Here is a 13,667-nt window from a genome sequence, read left to right on the forward strand (position 1 = left end):
CGTGTCGGCGGCGGTGTGCGTTTGCCAGAGTGACACAATTACAACAACTTTGAGCCGATGGTTGGGGAAGTTTACGATATTATCAAATTACACCCTGTCGTAAAAAAAGCCAACGTTGCATGCACACTATGCACACATCGGCGCCGGGAACCACACTGTTAAAATGAATCGGGTGGCTGCTAACTTGAAGGGTTCGTTTCCTTGAGGATTTGGAAAGAAAAACGCTGCACCCCGTGCGAGTTGCTACGAATAAGGTGTGCAACTCTTCTTGCTCGTGTCGTCTCAACAGCTGGGCTCAGACCCAGTTGCTGTTTCAACTTGCCCACCATGAAATCGTGCGGAATGTCGCTCGTGGCTGCCGCCGTCGCCTCCTCTTCGGCTGCTGTGCGGAGTCTGAGCGCCGCCGCTAATGACGAGGAGAAAATGGCGTCGGCAAAAGCGAGTGAAACCGAGGAGGACTTTCCGACGATTACGACGCAAGAGAAAGAGAGCCTGCTCGCAATTGACAGGTTGGAACTAATTTGGAGTATACATGTGCTGTTGTTGTTGTGGAAAATACCAGTTTCGTTCATTGTGCATGTGTTTTGCGCAGTTTGTAACAACACAACACGAATGCCCCCTTGAAGTAATACGGAACCGCCTGTGTTGTGTGTCCTCTACTTGCAGTTCACTGTTTGGATTTCATATGCTTCAAGAAGATGGCGCCAGAACGAAGGCCTTACTGTTAAAGGTATGCCACCACTGTGTAACACCACGGTCACCTCTTTTTCATTATTTCCTCTCCTTAGTTGTGCACATCCCCTTAGAGTGGCTGCGACCTCTCAACGCCACTCGTTGCTAACGCAGCTAATGTTGTTAGCAGTGACGTGTAGTCGTGAATTTGTCTAAGTTTGGGTTTCAAATGACTATTTTGATCAGTCCACGCATATATTCGTCATTATGTGTATCCCTACACAATCATAACACAACGCAATTACTATAAAAGACCGAGTACGTTTTTTGACGCGACGTTTAATCGTGTCACAATTCCAAGCTAGCGAGTGATACGCAATATAAATCTCCACATTGATATGCCATTCAGCATAACATCCAAATCGAAATAATGTTTACTTCACGACACATATTTGAATAGAGGAACACACTTGTTAGGTAAACGTAAACCCACAGCCCAAAAAAATGTTCTTAGATTATAAATCGACCAACGCTTGCGACTTGCTGCAATGTGCAGGTCCAGAATGACGAAAAGCATTCAAATGTAAATGTGACTGAAAATTAACAAAGCAAACAAAAGTTACACGGAAAGTTGACAGTTATCAGCCTATGTTTGTTGGTACGCCAGCTAACTAATGCTATCGTGTACCGCTACTGGTGTGTAGCTCATCGTTCTGCCTTTGTAACACACACACACACGAGGTTATTCCACATTAACAAAAAAATAAAATACAGCTAATGCACATTTGAATGCATCACAAAAAATAAAGGTTGTATGTGAGGAAGCAAGACGGAGGTGATGGAATGATAATACTTGGCGAACGTTCAAAATTAACGAGCTTCGCTAGCAGGGGTACTCAGGTTAGCGAATAAAAAGACGAGATGTCGATATTAAATGTATCACTAAAACATAGATCAACGCACGAACCCGTGGCATCGACTTTAGACGGCGTGGTGCAGTTATGTGTACCCTAAACCACAACGTAAATGCATACCGGGCGCATTTACCCGATTGTGATTTCAACATGTGGTTTGTGGGCGTTATGTTTGAGGGTCAGCCAAGATGTTGTGTTGAAACCATTCTACACTCACGATTGTCTGTGCTTCTATTGAAATGAATGGAAAGGCATTTAATCTGTTCCATTTCCCCCCAATACCATTTAACCCCGAGGTCTTGAGTCTGTGTTGATCCTTGTGGTTTTTCTAATTTTGTAGTTGTGTATTTGACGGGTTTTCTCAAGCAAAAATGGCAGAAAGTGCGTACAAATCCATTGTCCAAGTCCATGTATGTGTGTATGTATGTATGTATGTATGTATGTATGTATGTATGTATGTATGTATGTATGTATGTATGTATGTATGTATGTATGTATGTATGTGTGTATGTGTGTGTGTGTGTATATATATATATATATATATATATATATATATATATATATATATATATATATACAGTGAAGTCTCGTTATATCGATATCGGTTATATCGATAGTACTGCTTATTACGATACTATTTCTATGAACTCAAGGAGAAAATTATATGCCCGCAGGATCGGATATATCGATAGTCCGGTTATATCGATATTTTTTCCGAGAATATCGATATAACAAAAATTTACTGTATATATACAGTAAAGTCTCGTTATATCGATATCGAATATATCGATAGTCCCGGTTATATCGATACTATTTCTATGCACGCACGGAGAAAATTACATGCAAACAGGGTCGGATATATCGATAGTCCCGGTTATATCGATATTTTTTCGGACTCCCTTGAATCTACCGGAAACAAATTCCTTGTGTGTTCTACATACTTGGCAATAAAGATGATTCTGATTCTGATTCTGATATCGATATAACGAGACTTTACTGTATGTGTATATATATGTGTGTGTGTGTATATATATATATATATATATATATATATATATATATATATATATATATATATATATATATATATATATATATATATATATATATATATTAAAAAAACCCAGTCAGGAACACCACCGCCACCTCTCCAAGACACTTCCATACCTCGATTGGTAAATCGTCAGGCCCGAGTGCCTTTCCCCCCCTTCATCCTCTTCAGCGCCCTCCTCACTTCATCCTTGCTAATGTTTGCTACGTCTTGGTCCACAACAATCACGTCTTCTACTCTTTGTTCCTTCTCATTTTCCTCATTCACCTATTCTTCAAAGTACTCTTTCCATCTTGCCATCACACTACTGGCACCTGTTAATACTTGCCATCTCGATCCTGAATCACCCGAACCTGCTGCAGGTCCTTACCATCTTTGTCTCTCTGTCTTGCCAGCCTGTAAAGATCAATCTCACCTTCCTTGCTGTCCAGCCGAGCATACAAGTCATCATAGGCCTCTTGTTTGGCCTTTGTCACCTTTACTTTAACCGTGCGCTGCATCTCCTTGTACTGCTGTCTACTCTCATCCGTCCTCTCAGTGTCCCACTTCTTCTTTGCTAACCTCTTTCTCTGTATACACTCCTGCACCTCCCCATTCTACCACCAAGTCTCCTTATCTACCTTTCTTCCACTCGATACACCAAGTCCTTTCCGACCTGCGTCTCTGATTATGTTTGCTGTAGTTTGCCAGTCATCTGGAAGGACCTCGAGCCCACCCAGTGCTTGTCTTACCTCCTTCCTAAATCAATAAATTGATGGCTTGATGGAATGGCGTTGGCGGTCCGAGGTCAAAGGGAATTGCTGTTTGGAAAGAGTCACATTCCATAAGGACTGTAATTAAAGAAATGAACTGTGCTATAAAATAGTCGTTTTATTTACCTTTATGATGGTCATTGATGGCTTGATGGAATGGTGTTGGAGGTCGAAGGTCAGAGGGAATTGCTGTTTGGAAAGAGGCACATTACATGAGGACTGTAATTAAAGAAATAGACTGTGCTGTAAAATAAAGTTTTATTTACCTTTTTGATGGTCGGTGATAGCGATACACCCGTGCGCCGCTCAGCTCCCCACCCCCGCGTACACACTCGCGCGTCGTATTGGCGTTCGATCACCGATTGATGTTCGAATGCAAGAATATCTCGAATATTTTGTTCGAACACCGATTTGTTCGAACAGTGAGGCGTTCGAGAACCGAGGTACCACTGTGTATATATATATATATATATATATATATATATATATATATATATATATATATATATATATATATATATATATATATATATATATATATATATATATATACAGTGAGACCTCAACTTACGAACGCCTTATAATACAAACTTTTTCAATTCAGGAAAATTAAGCCTTATAATAAGCACTATTTTCATAATACACACCCACCACGGCCAGTCCTCCAAGCACACGACCTTCGGATCTGGCGGAGTGATCTTCGGCGGAATCACACGACCGAACAGCGCTCCAGCCGGCGCTCCTTTCCACACCCCGTCTCTCTGAATTCACACGTCCATCGCCTCCGAGGAGCTTTTTGCAGATAATTTTACTATTATGGGACCGGAAAATAAACACCACAGGCTCGTGTTCAGCCTCAGTTCAAATGTGGTGCGTTACTATGAATAAATTGAAGAAACTACCACCGACCGAAACTCTCTCTCTCTCTCTCTCTCTCTCTCTCTCTCTCTCTCTCTCTCTCTCTCTCTCTCTCTCTCTCTCTCTCTCTCTCTCTCTCTCTCTCTCTCTCTCTCTCTCTCTCTCTCTCTCTCTCTCTCTCTCTCTCTCTCTCTCTCTATATATATATATATATACAGTAAAGTCTCGTTATATCGATATCGGATATATCGATAGTCCCGGTTATATCGATACTATTTCTATGCACGCACGGAGAAAATTACATGCAAACAGGGTCGGATATATCGATAGTCCCGGTTATATCGATATTTTTTCGGACTCCCTTGAATATCGAGACTTTACTGTATATACAGTAAAGTCTCGTTATATCGATATTCTCGGGAGTCTGAAAAAATATCGATATAACCGGACTAACCGACCCTGCGCGCATGTAATTTTCTCCTTGCGTTCATAGAAATAGTATCGTAATAAGCGGTACTATCGAGTTAACCGATATCGATATAACGAGACTTTACTGTATGTATGTATATATATATATATATATATATATATATACAGTAAAGTCTCGTTATATCGATATCGGTTATATCGATAGTACCGCTTATTACGATACTATTTTCATTTCCCTTGCACATTTCTAGTCTTTTTATGTATAATTAGTACCGTTTAGTACGATACCCGGTTATTACGATAATCCGGTTATTACGGTGCTCCTTTTCATCCCCCGCCGGCCATTTTTGTTGTTTATATCGATATATCCGTCGCGCCATTGGTCAACTTGGTCACGTGTCTTGTTACGTGAGCCGCCATCGGTCACGCCATTGGTCGACTTGGTCACATGAGCCGCCATCGGTCGCGCTATTGGTCGACTTGGCCGTGTGACTTTGTCACGTGACACGCCATCGGTCGCGCCATTGGTCAACTTGGTCACGTGTCTTGGTTACGTGTCGCGGCATTGGTCGACTTGGTCAGGTGACTTGGTTACGTGCCCAGCACCCGTGTAGCAGAGCCATTTTCATTTTCAGACGCTAGCTCGTGTGTAGCAGACAAGATTGAAGTGTTTGTGTTAAAAGGTAAAAATGGGAAGCAGAAGAAGATTGATGACTTTTTTAAATTGTATACATAATACAGTAAGATGTAAGCGTTGCAGTTTCCCTGTTGTGTTATGTACATGCCCACTGTACTGTATATGAATGCAATCGTTTTTTGCAACAATGTTTCTTGTTTTGTCTGCTGAAGCGCGATGATTTTGAAAATTATTAACATTCCATACTGTGTATTAAAGGACAGCCGATGTCACTTTTTATTCAAATGCAAATAAAAATGACTTCACGCCAAGACGTCTTGCATTGCTTGTGAATCCAAACAATGGCTTCAGATTCGGATAATATGCTTTCTTGTTACACATCCAGTTATGAATATGTTTCAAATACACTGTAGTTCTGAAGATTAAAGCATACATGTTTACAATCAAGAATTATATGTGCCATTTTGAGGCAACATTGGGGGAACATCTCTCACCCAAAAAAAAGGGAGCTAATGGCCAGCTCCGTTTCTTATATGGCGATTGGCTGCCCTCTTTTGGCTGCTTTTGTTTAATGCAGTTCGGCGCAGGATCGGATATATCGATAGTCCCGGTTATATCGATATTTTTTCGGACTCCCTTGAATATCGATATAACGAGACTTTACTGTATATATATATATATATATATATATATATATATATATATATATATATATATATATATATATATATATGAATCATGAAACACTGGACGTGATGTTATTCTGTCCATTTGTGCCAGTGGATGGTCCTCACATGAAATTAGCCTTGAGAGTGGTGTGGGAGCTGTGCCTGAGGGATGGGACGTTGTGAATTTGGGACACATCGTCAGTAGTGTGCCAAAGAATCATTGGGTGTTTCGGCCTTTTAATCACGAGACACCCTCATCGATGGTGGCCAGCGACAGGTTGATCACGCCTGCGCTTGTGTCCCATGCCTAATCAGATGTTCAGAAGCTGGTGGGGGGGGGGGGGGGGGGGTCTTAGGTTGCTGACCTATGAGCCCAACAAGGGTCCTTCCTCTTCATCCAGATCCAGTGGCTGCTTCTTTCTGCTGCTTCAGAGAGTGACCTAACTGTCTGCCGCAGAGCCTGTCCATGGATACCAAGGTCTTTTAGGAGTCTGATGGTGGAGGAAGCCACAAACCCTCTGCATCCAACTTCAATTGGATCTACCTTGTTTTCCATCCCCGCTGTTGCGCATCCACTGCGAGTTATGTGTAGCGCAGCTTCTTGCGCTCATAGGCCTCTTCAACAGAGTTTTCCCACGGGACTGAGTTCTGCGATGTAGTCAACCTTGAGTGAAGGGGACCAGAGCACCAAGTCTGGTCTGAGGGTGGTGGCTGCAATCTCCGCTGGGAAAACCAATTGCTGGCCAATGTCAACCCGAATCTCCCAATCGCGGGCCCCGGATAGCTGTCCAACTTCTGGTTTGGCAGTAGGATGGTTGGGCATTTTCTGTCCCTCTCGCATGAAAGTCAATTGTGCTGTGCTGGACGTGGTGGCTCTCATTGGCAAGGAGTTGATGGTATTCCTCTTGCTCTCAAGGAAAACTGCCAAACTCTTCAGGACCTGGTTGTGCCTCCAGGTGTAGCGGCCTTGTGTGAGGCTGGTCTTACAACCGGTCAGGATGTGTTTGAGAGTTCCTGGAGTTCGACAGAGGTCACAGGTTGGATTTTCGCCATACCAAAGGTGGAGGTTTTTTGGAGATGGGAGCACATCATTGATAGCTCTGATGATGAAGCGGATGTTGCTTGCCTCCATTTCCCAGAGATTCTTCCAGCTGAGCCTTCTCTTCTCCAGGCCTTCCCACCTCATCCATTGTCCCTGCTTGGCAAGAGAGACAGCCTGTGTAGTTCTTTCAGCTTCCTCTTGGCGGCGCACCTCTGCTATCACCATTTTCCTTCTTTCCGATGTTGAAGCCTTACGCCAAGAAGGTTTGTTTGTAAGGCCAAACCCCACTCTTCCTAGCTGAACGTGTCCCACAATGTCGCTGTGCCTTAGGGCTGCTGTGGCCTGCTGCACTGCAATGGATGGCGTCCATTTCCGTCCCGTTGATAGGGGGGGGGGGGGTGCAGCTTGACTGATCTTCCGGTCTCTGGAGTCTGTGAGGGTCATCTGGAGTCTCACTTTAGCGCACTTGTACTCTTCGGTGAGGCTTGTTTTTGGAAGCTCAAGGACCCCTTTGCCATAAAGGCCGATATTGGACAGACAGCGTGTAACACCAAGCCAGCGTTTCACATATCTAGTGATGGCTCGCTCCTTCTTCTCCACAGTTGAGAGTGGGACCTCATAGACTGTGAGTGGCCACATTACCCGAGGGAGAAGTCCAAACTGCAGACGCCAGAGCTTGAGCTTTCCTGGCAGCTGAGTCTTGTTGATGTTTTCCAGACTATTGGTGATGTCCTGCTTTAGTTGCTGCACTTGATCTTTGTCTCTGAGGCTTGCATTGTACCACCTGCCCAGGCTTTTGACCGGTTCCTCAGACACCGTTGGTATTGGGTCATCACCAATGCAGAACTTCACATTTTTTAGCTGTCCCTTGACGATTGAGATGCTGCGTGACTTGCTCGACTCTATTTTCATCCGGGCCCATTTGATGTTTTCCTGCAGTTTTCCAAGTAGCCGCCTGGTGCAAGCTGCGGTAGTGGTCAAGGTGGTCATGTCATTCATGTATGCCCGGATAGGTGGGAGGTGGATCCCATTCCTTGTTCGCTCACCTCCCACCACCCACCTTGAGGCCCTGATGATGACCTCCATGGCCATTGTGAATGCCAGGGGTGAAATCGTACAACCTGCCATGATGCCGACTTCTACACGCTGCCATGATGTTGTGAAGTCAGGTGTTGTGAAGCAGAGTTGCAGGTCTTCGAAGTAGGCTTTTACCAAGGCGGTAATGGAACATGGAAGAACTTGAAGGATTCCCAGAGAAGGTTATGGGGAACTGAGCCAAAGGCATTGGCCATGTCGAGGAAGATGACATGAAGATCTCTCTTGTCTTTCTTTGCCGCTTGGATTTCGTGCCAGATCATACTAGTGTGCTCCAAGCAACCAGAGAACCCAGGGATGCCAGCCTTCTGTACAGATGTATCGACGTACTTGTTCTTCTCCAGGTAGGTGGAAAGTCTCCGTGCTAAAACATTAAAGAAGATTTTCCCCTCAACGTTGAGAAGGCTAATTGGACGGAATTGACTGATGTCTGCCGCATCCTTTTCCTTGGGAATTAGTACGCCTCCGGCCCTCCGCCATGCCTTTGGTATTATCCCTTTCTGCCACACAATCCTCATGAGTCTCCAAATATAACGCAGAACATCTGGTGCGTTCTTGTAGAGCTTATATGGAACTCCATTTGGCCCCGGGGCTGATGCTGATCTTGCACGCCGTATTGTATTGTTCACTTCCTTCCATTTTGGAGGGCCAGTCTCGAGGTTGAATTCTGGTGGTTCAATAGGGGGGATGTCATGTTGGATAGCTAGTTTTTCCTGCCTTTTTGTGTCCTGGTGGACCTTTTCCAGATGCTTTTCAAGTGCCTGCTTGGAGGTTTTCAGGATTCCGCTTTTGTCCTTCGCGAAGAGGTCTTTGACAAACTTGAAGGGGTTTTTATAGAACCGTGTTCTTGTGTGTTCCTTGTTCTTGCGTTGTTTTCTGCCCATCGTAAGGTTGCCAACCGGCATTTAATGTCCCCTTGGAGCAGCATGAGACCTTCTTTCTCTGAATCAGAGGCCTTCTTCCACTGTTTTCGCAGGTCCATTCTTTCTCTGACCAGTCTGTCTACCTCTTGCTGCCTCCTGGATTTGGTTGGTGGTGGTCTTGCATTGGCGGTTTTCCGGATGTACACTCCAAAGCGCTCCTCCCCGTAGTGATAGATGATGTCACCAATATTTTCCAGCTTTTCTCTGCTGTGCCCACTTGTTGCTCCAAGATTCACTTCACACTTGGTCTGTGCCCTTTGATCTTGTTCTCCTTGGGAGGTCTCTGTGGTTGCGTGGGCTCTTCCACCTTTCGTTCTGTAAGTGCATTACCATCGTCCCTGACAGGGGTGTAGACGCTCTGCGAACTTTGGTTGTCGTCCCGTCGCTGTGCTTCACTCGACTTATTTGACGTCTGACTTCGTAAGAAATATTGGTCAATGCGAGGCCAATATACATATATATACACACACACAGTGAGACCTCACCTTGCAAACTTAATTGGTTCCGAGACAGAGTGTGTATCTCAAAAAAAAATTCCCATAGGAAACCATTAAAATGGGAATAATCCGTTCCCGGGTTTCCATAAAATATACTTTTCAACTAAATAAGCCTTAAAACTACACACAACATACCTTATTCCAGTGGTGCTCATTACGTCGATCGCGATCTACTGGTCGATCACGGAGGTAGTACTGGTCGATCGCAGCGTGACAGTAAAAAAAAAAAACATTTATCAGCCGATCAAACGTCCCATCACTTGATTGACATACAGGGCAGCCATTCAGATGACAACTAAATTTTGACATTTTGGTCGCCGCACATGCGTAAACAACGGCGGGGTCATCACCAATGCAGAACTTCACATTTTTTAGCTGTCCCTTGACGATTGAGATGCTGTGTGACTTGCTCGACTTGATTTTCATCCGGGCCCATTTGATGTTTTCCTGCAGTTTTCCAAGTAGCCGCCTGGTGCAAGCTGCGGTAGTGGTCAAGGTGGTCATTGTTAGGGTAATTCGCCATACAAACATCTCTAAACATCGCTCTGTAATCTTTGTTTACATTTTGAACTTCCTCGTATGTCATATCCTGCCTTTCTTTACACGATGTCGCATTTTTATTACGTCACATCCTGTCGCGTCATTACTATGTGCCGCATAAATACTCCTGCAGCCCGTTCGTCGCTCTCTCTCTCCATGCGCTCCCTTCTCCGCGACACCGCAATGTCTCCAGCTCTCCCAAATTAAATCAACTTTCTGTTCAAGTCCTGGCTCCCTGATGATTTAACCATCGATCTCCATCAACACCCGTCGAAGCAATGAACCAAGGGCGAACGATAAAAAAATAACCCAACAGTCATGTCATCCATGTATGCCCGGATAGGTGGGAGGTGGAGGTGGAAAATTTAAAAGCTAGTCAGCGAAGTCAGCGAATTACCTCAGATTTTAAGCCCTTGCTAAAACATATGGTGATCATTGACATTGATTCGCTGTGGCGACCCCTGAAGGGAAAAGCCGAAAGGAAAAGAAGAAGAAGCTAAAACATATGGTGATCAAAATGAGTGAGAAAGCTGGACCAAGTAAGAAGGCAAAAATATATTACTTTCATACGGAATGGGAGGTGGACTTTTTCTTCACGATGACATTTTCAAAATGCGTTTTGCCAAGTGCAGGCAGACTTCTTGAATTATATATATATATATATATATATATATATATATATATATATATATATATATATATATATAATCGCACTGGTTATTGTAATTTTTACATTTTTTTGGAGAGACCTTCTCAAAATGACCCGAGATAGGGGGCGTCTGTGTAAGCGCTCAGTCGTACAGGAATGAGCCATTGCTGAAAAGGTTTCTTCAGCCTTCATCTGTACTTCGCCAGAGATACCAGCAAAAAAAAGCCTCTTGGATGAGAAGCGAAACATCCAACACCTTCAAAGAAGTACAGATGATGGCTGAAGAAACCTTTTCATTTCTAAACAGGGGACATTTTCGTTGTGGACGGTGCATCCAATGCAGAATGCATCCGTTTAATTTGAGGTTTGAAGATGCGAGTTGGGTGCGTGAGATTCACTTGTCAGCTTATTGTCGTCTTTTATTTTGACTGTTGGCGATGGCGTTGGAAGCCTCTCTTGCGAGCTATCGGACGTAGCAAAGCACTTTCCGAGGCATCGGGCGTGGCCAAAAGCGTAACACACACCTCAAACTGCGCTTTGCAGAGTTTTTCCCGGTTTACTTGGCACACACATCGGAGCTTCGGCACAGTTGGGCACATCACGAGTGGATAATTGCTGTGACAATGGCTGACGAGAGTCCCAAAGCCTTGGAAATGGCTTTGGAACATTTTCCAGACTTGTGTATTGTTGTCAGTTTTTTCCTCATTTCTTCTTGAATTTCTTTGAATTGTGGTATGACACATTTGGTTATTGTGATTTTGGAGCCTACTTCATGTTATTGGACAGGTTGAATTTACTTGATTCAACAAGTAGGATGGTCATCAGATTTGACTGTGAAACCTGTGAAATTGAACTCACCCACCCACATTTCTTAGACGCAGTCACTTTGATAGTCAACAACGGGACAATTATATTTTCACGTTTGGTTTGAAATATGAAAAAAATGGTACTTTAATAAATTCAATTGTCATTTGAAAACAGCATTTTGTATTTCCGAGAGTTGTTTCTGAGTCATAAGAAAAAAAATGATTGGGAACCCTTGTGTTTGTCATAGATACCCCCCAAATAATATATATGTATATATATGTATATATATGTATATATGTATAATATATGTATGTATTTTGTTTTTCTACTTTCATTCCTTTCATCACTTTGCTGCTGTGAAATGTAAATTTCTCCACTGTGAGACTAATAAAGGCAAATCCAATCCAATCCAAAGAAAAAAAATGACCGCACTGTCTCTCAAGGCACCATTGTATTATGGTAGAATAGCGGTGAGACGCAGTTTGCTGACATGCCGAGTTTATATTGAGTCACTATTTTAACCGTCAAGCTAATTTCTTGGTCACAATTTTAGTTAGGTCCACTAACACGTAAACTGCATTTTCTCCTATCCAGGCTGTTAGCTGCTATAACAACCTAATCCTGAAAGCAGATGGAAAAGTAGATCCTGATATTTTTTGTCAACTTGGCCATTTCCACCTCCTGTTGGAAGACTATCCGAAAGGTTTGTTGTTTGTGTCATGTTTTGGAAAAATAGCTTTTTTTTCTATTGACCATTGTGAAATTGTATCTGTCTCTTTTTTTCTTCTCAGCATTATCTGCATACCAACGGTACTTCAGTTTACAGCAGGACTACTGGAAGGTGAGGGTCCAGAACGACTCACTGAAGGCAATGTGACAGTATTTTTTTTTTCCATGAGCGTGGACTCTGCTTGCATTATGGACATAACCCAGCACAAGCTGCCACCTTGGCCATGGATGGTGAAGGTTTGAGAGGAAGCACAGAACCTCTCTCGAGCGATTAAGATTAGCTCCTATTTTCCTGCTCATTAAAAAAAACTAGACACAGCATTGATTTTTTTTTAATCTCTTGCACGGTTTGTCCCATCTCATAACAGTAATTCAGTCCTTGTCCCTAAAATGTGGAACCCTGGTATGCCTGAACTATTACTGTCACAACAAATGTTCACCTTTACCTTATCACGTATGCCCTTTATCTAAAGTGAGGCCAATTCACAGTAATTTAAATTAAAAATGTTGTATTTGCTTTACCCCACAGAATGCTGCCTTTTTATATGGGCTCGGCTTGGTCTACTTCCATTACAACGCATTTCAGTGGTAAGTACTTAATCATGTTTTTCTTTTTCTATATGAACCTGTGAATTGACCTTGCGAACAAGTGGGTTTTTGCAAGTGTGGGAATGTAATCCTGCAAATATATTATTTTGGCATTAATATGTCCGGTCGGGCTAATCAGCATCTTTTGAAGCAACGCGTTGGCCGGTTTCATGTAATTAGATAATTTGCTCACCACAAAGAATAAATCCACTTCAATTCCAAGCCGCGACATTTCCACATACGCCTCGGCGCTCTGCGCTGACGCTATCTTCTCATCGCGGGCTCCTCAAGCCATGCATCTATCCAGAGATCAGGACTCTATCAGTAGATACTCACGGGACTTACTTGGGTATATGTGCAAAAAAAAGGAAGGATTTTGGGACCGTCCGTATATGTCAGACGGCGATATGTGGCGAGAGCAATGAGTGATATCAAATCTTCCCAGCCCTTACCAGCCATCCATGAATTTACCGTGTACATGGGCCGCATCCCAGCTCTCATACAGGTCTAATACTTTATCTGATGGTGGAATGATTGCTGCCTACAGCACAGGTGCCAAAATCAAGGCCCGGGGGCCAAATCCGGACCGCCACATCATTTTTTTCGGCCCACTAAAGCAAATCTAACTTGTGAAATTCTATGATGCTTGTTAAAGTCTGAACCGAAATTTCAAATTGTCCCATGTAAACCTCAAAAACAGTCACGATTTTTGACTGTATATAACGTGGAGATTATGAAACATATGGTTCCCCAAAATTCATAACGGCCCTCCAAGGGAAACCGTAACTACGATGTGGCCCGCGACAAATATGAGTT

The 13,667-nt window shown here is 43.3% G+C and overlaps 1 protein-coding gene across 3 annotated transcripts in view; it reads left to right on the plus strand.

Annotated features, from left to right (window-relative positions):
* The first annotated feature begins 24 nt into the window (after nt 1–24).
* kdm6a (lysine (K)-specific demethylase 6A) overlaps nt 25–13,667 on the plus strand; it is a 74,312-nt gene continuing 60,669 nt past the window's right edge. For 2 of the 3 annotated variants that reach the window (XM_089002930.1, XM_089002932.1), the window contains exons 1-5: nt 26–509; nt 667–730; nt 12,129–12,237; nt 12,326–12,375; nt 12,793–12,851. In XM_089002930.1, the coding sequence (XP_088859056.1) occupies nt 328–509; nt 667–730; nt 12,129–12,237; nt 12,326–12,375; nt 12,793–12,851 (464 nt within the window). In that variant the 5' untranslated portion in view covers nt 26–327. Of the gene's footprint in view, nt 510–666; nt 731–12,128; nt 12,238–12,325; nt 12,376–12,792; nt 12,852–13,667 lie in introns of all 3 variants that reach the window. The other variant, XM_089002931.1, reaches the window with a different exon arrangement.

The sequence above is a fragment of the Hippocampus bargibanti genome, linkage group LG08 (assembly GCF_051943395.1).
Source record: "Hippocampus bargibanti isolate YZ-2025 linkage group LG08, ASM5194339v1, whole genome shotgun sequence".
Taxonomy (NCBI): domain Eukaryota; kingdom Metazoa; phylum Chordata; class Actinopteri; order Syngnathiformes; family Syngnathidae; genus Hippocampus; species Hippocampus bargibanti.